Here is an 8,283-nt window from a genome sequence, read left to right as displayed (position 1 = left end):
CTGTCTCCATCACTGCCGGGCGCTAGAAACCCGTGCATGCCACGACACACGACGCACAGTATACACCACGCAGTCTGTACGTGAGGGCTGTCCCTTCACGCCATTTTGCTCCAGTTCCTGTGAATGGAGAGTGGGCAGAGCTGCGCGCCTCTACGCATCGCCCTCTCTCTCCCATTTATATCTTTGGTTTGGGCCCACGTGTGTAGTCAATGTGGATGTGGATGCATCGTAGCAATTGGCCTACAGTTGATCATATATATCTAAATACAACACGTGTGAACTCTTTGCTGTTCGTTGAATTACGTCAATTAAAGTACTGACTCTGGAAGCAGTTATTTGGTGAGTTTGAATAGTATATTGATGTAAAAGGTTTTGTTATGCTTGTTAGCCAGGGGTACTGGGGACGCAATGTGCTTTGTCAACGCGTTGTCAACAATAGGATACCCATCTCCGCCGAAAGTATCGCAGTATTAGTATCTTCAATCGATGTATAATTTTTGTATGATTTCCTGATGATATTTTGGGTTCGATTGTTGAGTTTCTTGATTGCACTCACTGCTACATTTGTTCGCTTGCCATTGTGTGTTAAGATAACATCTGTATTATTCGACATTTTTAATTACCAACCCTCGATTTGCAACTCGTTATTCTATATCGACCTAAATGACTAAAATAATCCAAATCGTATCGTTTCCATGTGACATTGTTGTGGTCAAACAAAAACCCATGTGATAAACTTATGGTCGGATAAAGACAGTGAAGTCATTGTGTTATTGAAATTAGCATCATTTCAAATATATATATATAAATAGCATGGTGCACTATCGCCCAAGAGGTATCCATAATATATTGTACTATTACTTGTGGACTGAAATGTTTCCCTTTGCCTTTCTTCTCCCCATGCTAGACTCCAGAGGGCTACGATGAAGTACATCCTGGTGACCGGTGGGGTCATCTCTGGCATCGGTAAAGGAATCATCGCCAGCAGCGTCGGTACGATCCTCAAGTCCTGCGGCCTGCATGTGACCGCCATCAAGATCGACCCGTACATCAACATAGACGCCGGCACTTTCTCCCCATACGAACACGGTGAGCACCATTGTGAAAGAGCATCTGGCCTTTCAGTACAGGCATGTAATCAACGTTTGTTTCGTGAATGGTTGTAAGCTTGGTTGCTGTGTGGGACAGTCCTGTTGAATGGTAATTGGCCTTCATTTATACAGTGCTTCACTAACCAGTGGCCACTCAATATTGCCTAACATTCACCCATTCATGCACCCATTCATGCACACATTCATACACCGATCGGCGGTGTCAACCATGCAGGCCGAAAGCCAGCTTGTCGGGAGCAGTTAGGGTTAGATGTCTCGCTCAGGGACCCTGAGCTAGGAGGAGCCGGGGATTGAACTGGCAACCTTCTGTTTACCGGCCAAACCGTTCTGAGCCACACGCCGCTCCCTGTTCCCGCAGGTGAAGTGTTTGTGCTGGACGATGGGGGCGAGGTGGACCTGGACCTGGGCAACTACGAGCGCTTCCTGGACATCCGGCTGACCAAGGACAACAACCTGACCACCGGCAAGATCTACCAGTCGGTCATCAACAAGGAGCGCAAGGGCGACTACCTGGGCAAGACTGTGCAGGGTAAGCCAACTCCACTGCTGTTGTCGTGACGTGGGCGTGGAGGGAGGGAAATGTAGCAGTACAGTTGCACCAAAAAATAAAATGTAATGCTTTATGGTACCCTCATGTAGCGGCAGGGGGGAAACAGGGCTCAGTTATGGTGTTGACATGAAGGTCTTCCCTTCCTTACTTTTTGTGTTGCCCTCTTCACACAGTGGTGCCACACATCACAGACGCCATCCAGGAGTGGGTGATGAAACAGGCCAGGGTGCCTGTAGATGACGACGAGGTGGAGCCTCAAGTCTGTGTGATAGAGGTACGAGACCAAGCTGACCTCAATCATAAATACAGAGAAGCACAACGAAAGCATCCACTTTTCTTGTAGCTAGAAGCATATGCAGAGATATCTTTTCAACAAGGAGGTGGTGGCCGTTTTATGACAATGGGCTCACCCTTAAAGTGATCGTGGTCATTACGTGGGAGTAGGGCTGAACGATCTATCGTTTTCGACCGAAAATCGCGATCTCAAGCATTACGATTTTGGGATCGTCAAAGCTGGTTTTTTTTTTTTTTTTTTACTATTTTACAAAAGTGCAATTATTTTGATGCTGATTAAGAAAAAGGCACACACATAAGAAAGAGGGCTCCCTTTTTATTTGACTTTTTTGGTTGTTGTTTCTTAGGTACTTGAATAAACAGTCTTGCATTTGAAATCTGTTGCCAGCAGTTTTCATTATTGCATTACCTTAATGGAATTCATTGGTTATATTCATTTATACTGAAACTTGATTTAAAGAAAATAAATCGTGGTTGAAATCGAAACCGCAATCTCTACCAGAAAAATCGCAATTTCAATTTTTTCTTAAAATCGTTCAGCCCTACGTGGGAGGAAGTAACCCTTTGATTCCTGGTGTTTGTGACGGCTCGCAGCTGGGAGGGACCGTTGGAGACATCGAGAGCATGCCCTTCGTCGAGGCCTTCAGACAGTTCCAGTTCAAGGTGAAGCGGGAGAACTTCTGCAACATCCACGTCAGCCTCATACCACAGGTAAGGTATATTATTGTCATGTTTGTATAAACCAACACAGGCATAGCCGTTATATGTATTTGTGTCTACATGCATTACATATAAAATCAGTGTTGGCCCCATGTGAATAGCAATCAGACTATTGTGGTTTTGAGTTTGCATATGTGTGGCTGACCTGTGATTGGCTGTACCTTTCTCAGCCCAGTACGACCGGGGAGCAGAAGACTAAACCCACACAGAACAGCGTCCGGGAGCTGAGAGGCCTGGGCCTGTCTCCTGATCTGGTACTTCACCTTTTTAGTTTTGCTTGTTGGATTGGTCATGTGATGTTTGTAATTATGTACTTATGTAATATTACTGATGCAATAACAACACACAAGTTAAGATGGTAGTTCCACAATCCCAGATGGAAAATGTGGGTGTTATAGTAGAAACTACAGGGAAATCAGTAGAAATGAAAGAGTAAAAACAACCAAAATATAATGCATAATAAGTTTGATTCCAATTATTTTCCTAGATCATGTGTCGCTGTGCGAACGCTCTTGAAAACGCCGTCAAAGAGAAGATATCCATGTTTTGCCACGTGGAGCCCGAACAGGTACACACACACGTCCCCGCACACGCTATGCCCTACGAACTCTGTGGTAGAAGCAAGGCGTCAGACGTTGAAACCAGCTCCCGTGTTCCTCTTGCAGGTGATCTGCGTGCACGACGTCTCGTCCATCTACAAAGTGCCCCTGCTGCTTGAGGACCAGGGCGTGGTGGGCTACTTCAGCCGCCGGCTGGACATGCACATAGAGGGGCGGCCTCGGAAAATGCTGGCCAAGTGGAAAGAGATGTCCAACAGGTGGGTGATGAGAAGCGGGGCATGAAAGTGGTGTTTTCTTGGATTGAGGAGTCTTTCCTCCTGGATGCCCTCACCAAGCAATATGGGTGTGTCACAGAAACGGAGAGTGTGGAGGAAATGGACAAGATGGCATGTATGTATTGTTTTGGGTTTCTTATTTTAATGGCGGTGCCAAAGTCTGGGGGAAAGGACACTGGTTGGTTGGAGGCCGCTGTGTTTGGGTTTTCGGCCTTAAGGTCATCAGTGAGTGCCTCAATTGGTCGATTGGTTGCCTTTCATTAAGAATGATAAAGTACAAATGGAGGAAGTGGTGCGCTGGTGGTCTATCCTTCCTGCAGCACGTGCTTCATTTGAATAATTCATTTCAATGCACTTCACTGAGCACCGGTGTTGTGTGACTTAACAACACAATTATTTATATTTTGCCAACTTTTGGTATTGATGGATTAACCTACATGGTTTTACACTACACTTCAAAATGTTATAATGATAAAAAAGGGTCTCCTTTATATGGCGCTCGGCAACGTTGGCAAAAGTTTTTCATCTAACCTACTTTTGGCTAGCATCCCATTCTCATCCAGTAAAGGGCATTTATGATGTGACTGCACTTGTGAAGCTCCTCTCCTAGGTCGTGTGTTCACGTAGGCGTGTTGTGTTTCTCCAGGTCTGACAGACTCCTAGAGCACTGCTCCATCGCGCTGGTCGGGAAGTACACCAAGTTCTCCGACTCCTACGCCTCCGTGATCAAAGCTCTGGAGCACTCAGCGCTAGCCATTAGCCACAAGCTTGACGTCAAGGTACAATAGTGCAAACTCATCCCCTTGTTCTCTTTGTTGGTAATGCAATCACTGTAATCGATTATTTGGAGATAAGATTGTAATTTCAGATGTGCTTGCATTATATATCCAAAACGACCTGCCACTGAAACAACCATTCTTGATTTCCACCTTCTTATCAAGCCCAAGAAAATGTACGCATCCTTCTTATCTATCGGCAACTTACAACCCTAAAAGCTGGAATAATTAATTATGGGCGGTAATTGAATCTACTGTAGGAAATCTCTTTTTGCCATCAAGGAATTAAAAATGTGTACAAGCTAGTACTCAAGCACTATGTTAAGTGAAGTTTGTATATCCACATCTGATGAAAGTCACTCAAGTCATGGCTATTCATTTATAATTTGGTTAAAAAAAAATTTATTATTTCTTTTTACTTACAATAGAAAACATTTTTACTTACATTTCTGAACATATCCAGAATTTTTGTCTCGTCTCACATTCTTGTGCTTTGAGTTATTTCTATATTTAAAGGTGTCCACGTGTCCTTACTGTGTCCCATGTCTCCCCACGGCCTCCAGTACGTGGACTCTGCTGATCTGGAGCCAGGCATGCTCCAGGAAGACCCGGTGAGGTACCATGAAGCCTGGCAGAAACTCTGCAGCGCTGAGTAAGTTCCCATGCATCGGGCCCCCCCCCCCCCCCCCCCCCAGCGGGTGGGAAGCCCTCGATGTTTGACCTGAGTACAGCTCGTCTGGTGTAGTGCGGTGGAATAACGTACGCTCCTCATGCACAGTGGCATCCTGGTGCCCGGGGGGTTCGGAGTCCGGGGAACGGAGGGCAAGATGTGCGCCATCAACTGGGCTCGAAAGCAGAAGAAACCCTTCCTCGGTACGCGAGACTCCACACTAACACGAACAACTGTTTGTTTTGTTATTTATTTGAAGGACAGTAGCACATTGAGCCCCATTTCTGGGTTGTCTAGGATGAAATAGAGTGGTTGACACCGAAATTTTGACTGTTGATCCTGTCCAGGGTATTTGGCTCTTTTCGAATTGCCTCTGCCTGCTTCAGAATGGCTGACTACGGGCATTCACAAACCTGTCCTTAAAACAACCCTCAACGTTATTTTTGAGAAATGTGCAACTTACCGAGTGGTTAGTGGTGTTCGTTGATGTTCCAAATCATCAGCGAACGGTGATGATTGGAACATCAAATTTCGGTGTCAACCAATCTATTTCATCCTAGACAACCCAGAAAGGGGGCTCAATGTGCTAAATACCGGAATTGTCCTTTTAATGTGAAGTTTAATGCAGTAATAGCAAGCCTACCCATCCCTGTGTCCTATAGGGGTGTGCCTTGGAATGCAGTTGGCCGTTTGTGAATTTGCCAGGAATATTCTTGGCTGGGAAGGTAACACCACCTCTTCCACACCACCATCAATTATTTTGGGATGCTTTGTTGCAAAAGGCTTATATTGATGAGAACCACTCAACCAATGAAGGCAAAAAGAATGGGACCGTTTTATTGTTTTATTGATCGATATTTCTTTCCTACTGGTAGTGCATTGAGTGACGTAAATGTAATGTTTGGCACACTGCCTGGTTTTATCAATCAAGCGGAACAATAAGTACGGAGCTGGAGCCCTGACAGCCATTGCATTACTATAACTACATGAGGTCAGCTCTGGCAGTGCTGATGAATGAAGGGGTTCCCTTTTCTTTTGGGCTATGTTAATCATATTCATACTACAGTGATTTTTACTTCTGCAACATCCTAGATGCCAACTCCACGGAATTTGACCCAGAATCGAACCATCCAGTGGTAAGACTCTACATGGCTTTAGAATCTAAAATGCTAAAAACCTGTTTGTTATTTTAGCTTTTAATGTTTATACATTTGTTATATTAAGGTGATTGACATGCCAGAACACAATCCAGGGCAAATGGGTGGGACCATGAGGCTAGGGAAAAGACGGACCATTTTCAAGACGACCAACAGTGTATTACGTAAGAAGAAACCCCTTCACCTGTTATCTCTATGGAGCACTTCCTCACCCAGCTCCGCTGCTGTGCTTACAATGCTTGCTATCTTTTAGGAAAACTTTATGGAGACGTGGAATACGTCGATGAGAGGCACAGACACCGTTTTGAGGTTTGATTGCCATTATAAAATGATGGGAAGTAGGGTGACGGTTAGCTTGTCGGCACACCGGAGTCATCTGCCTCTCCCCACCAGGTCAACCCGGAGCTGATAGGACACTTCGAGGAGAAGGGGCTCCACTTCGTAGGTCAAGATGTGGAAGGAGAACGAATGGAGGTCATAGAACTGGACGGTACGCTTGCAAAGCACCACTTCTGGGATCAAATGCCTGAACACGATGCATAGATGGTCGACTAAACGGCTCTCGATTCTAGATCATCCATACTTTGTTGGCGTCCAGTACCACCCCGAGTTCACCTCCCGCCCAATCAAGCCTTCCCCCCCCTACTTTGGTCTGCTGTTGGCCTCCGCTGGCAAGCTGCCAGGCTTCCTCCAGAAAGGCTGCCGTCTCTCTCCAAGGTAACGTCAACGTCTTATCTGGGCAATTAATTTGCAACATAACCATTTTTGGATGGTACGTTTTGAATTTTGGTGACTGAACTCAATATGCATTATATTTTTGTGCTATGCAGATTTTTGTGTAGCACATGCTATTCTTAAACAATGAATTAGTGGTAAGTCTGGGTATACTGTAATGTTTACAGCATAACACTGGGTCTTTGTTACAGGGACACATACAGTGATAAAAGTGGGAACAGTTCAGACTCAGAGATATCAGAATTTAAAATGCCATCTCTTTCACAAGACTAACATCTCCACCAGGTAAATGATCATCTCCTTTGCCTTGGTAAATAACATTTTGTAAATTGAAAGTTTGTTGTACCTAAAATATCTAAATGCTACCATGCCTGCTTATTTCTAGTCTTGAAAAACATGAGGAAGAAACCCATGATCTGGATTAGGACACCACTCCCACGCTCCCGGACCGTGACCAAAGTGGATGAAATTGTGCGTTTGTTCCATGAACATTGTGCTCTAGACCAATGACTTGGGTAACCGGCAACATCTGAACCACGCTTGTGCTAATGGAATGACATTTATGTATATATTCCTTTTTTGTGGTCAAATTTCATTTTTTCATTTCCACATTAAAATAGTTTTTATTAATCTAAAGTGATTTATCTCCAGTATCTGATAGGAAATGGTTTCGCTTGAGTATATATATTTTTATAAGCAGCCGCACTTTTTAGTCCATTTTTCCCTTCAAAGCGAATACTTTGCTGATCTGAAGTAATGTGCAGAAGTTGATTAACTCAAACTTTAAAAGGAATTACCAGGCATATTCCATCTTTTAAACATAGCATTCTAAGAGGAATGACAGCTTAACAATTGATGTCACCATAATATACATTGGATGGCACCTTCCTACATTAAGCCCAACGTAGCAGGGATGAGCACTTCTAGTTGATAATTTGGGGTCTGAAAATTCACCTTGTATTTAACAGTTAAGGATTCAATGTCATTATGTACTTAGGCCCCGTCCACACGAAGCCGAAACAGGCGAAACCGTTACGGTTTCGATCTATCCGGTTTCGCAGTATCTCCGTAAAGACGAAGCCAAGTAGATCTGTAGAAACGCTGTAGTATACATTCCAGGCCCATAAGGGGCGCTGCTTCTGCTACAGAAATCCTTGTGAGTTCTGAGACTCCGCGGGCTTAACGGTCATTGGCTAGAGGGTCGAGTGGTGGGGCGATGACGTCATGGTTTACGGTTTCAGGCGTCCACACGAATCCAAAACGAAACCGGGTAGATTTGAAACCTTAGGGTGGTTTCAGAAGTTTGCGGTTTCGCCGGCTTCGTGTGGACGGGAAGGCCGAACCGTACAAAACCTTTGCGGTTTCGCCATGAAATCGGCTTCGTGTGGACGGGGCCTTAACCCTCCTGTTGCAGCCTAGACATGAAACCCAACC

At 44.8% G+C, this 8,283-nt stretch overlaps 1 protein-coding gene across 3 annotated transcripts in view; it reads left to right on the top strand.

Annotated features, from left to right (window-relative positions):
* ctps1a (CTP synthase 1a) overlaps positions 1-7,809 on the top strand; it is a 7,863-nt gene extending 54 nt beyond the window's left edge. Inside the window, exons 1-19 of one of the 3 annotated variants that reach the window (XM_056583600.1) lie at positions 1-339; positions 908-1,089; positions 1,471-1,641; positions 1,836-1,936; positions 2,551-2,667; positions 2,847-2,930; positions 3,164-3,244; positions 3,342-3,493; positions 4,158-4,290; positions 4,851-4,939; positions 5,066-5,160; positions 5,620-5,682; positions 6,050-6,093; positions 6,182-6,278; positions 6,368-6,423; positions 6,508-6,604; positions 6,687-6,831; positions 7,041-7,134; positions 7,235-7,809. The exon at positions 1-339 is cut by the window's left edge and continues 54 nt beyond it. In XM_056583600.1, the coding sequence (XP_056439575.1) occupies positions 924-1,089; positions 1,471-1,641; positions 1,836-1,936; positions 2,551-2,667; positions 2,847-2,930; positions 3,164-3,244; positions 3,342-3,493; positions 4,158-4,290; positions 4,851-4,939; positions 5,066-5,160; positions 5,620-5,682; positions 6,050-6,093; positions 6,182-6,278; positions 6,368-6,423; positions 6,508-6,604; positions 6,687-6,831; positions 7,041-7,122 (1,773 nt within the window). In that variant the 5' untranslated portion in view covers positions 1-339; positions 908-923 and the 3' untranslated portion in view covers positions 7,123-7,134; positions 7,235-7,809. Of the gene's footprint in view, positions 340-365; positions 489-907; positions 1,090-1,470; positions 1,642-1,835; positions 1,937-2,550; positions 2,668-2,846; positions 2,931-3,163; positions 3,245-3,341; positions 3,494-4,157; positions 4,291-4,850; positions 4,940-5,065; positions 5,161-5,619; positions 5,683-6,049; positions 6,094-6,181; positions 6,279-6,367; positions 6,424-6,507; positions 6,605-6,686; positions 6,832-7,040; positions 7,135-7,234 lie in introns of those variants that run through there. The other 2 variants (XM_056583601.1, XM_056583602.1) reach the window with 2 other exon arrangements.
* The last annotated feature ends 474 nt before the right edge of the window (positions 7,810-8,283 follow it).

The sequence above is a fragment of the Gadus chalcogrammus genome, chromosome 22 (genome assembly GCF_026213295.1).
Source record: "Gadus chalcogrammus isolate NIFS_2021 chromosome 22, NIFS_Gcha_1.0, whole genome shotgun sequence".
Taxonomy (NCBI): domain Eukaryota; kingdom Metazoa; phylum Chordata; class Actinopteri; order Gadiformes; family Gadidae; genus Gadus; species Gadus chalcogrammus.
Note: the sequence above shows the minus strand (reverse complement) of the source record. Positions and strands in the feature narration are given on the sequence as shown.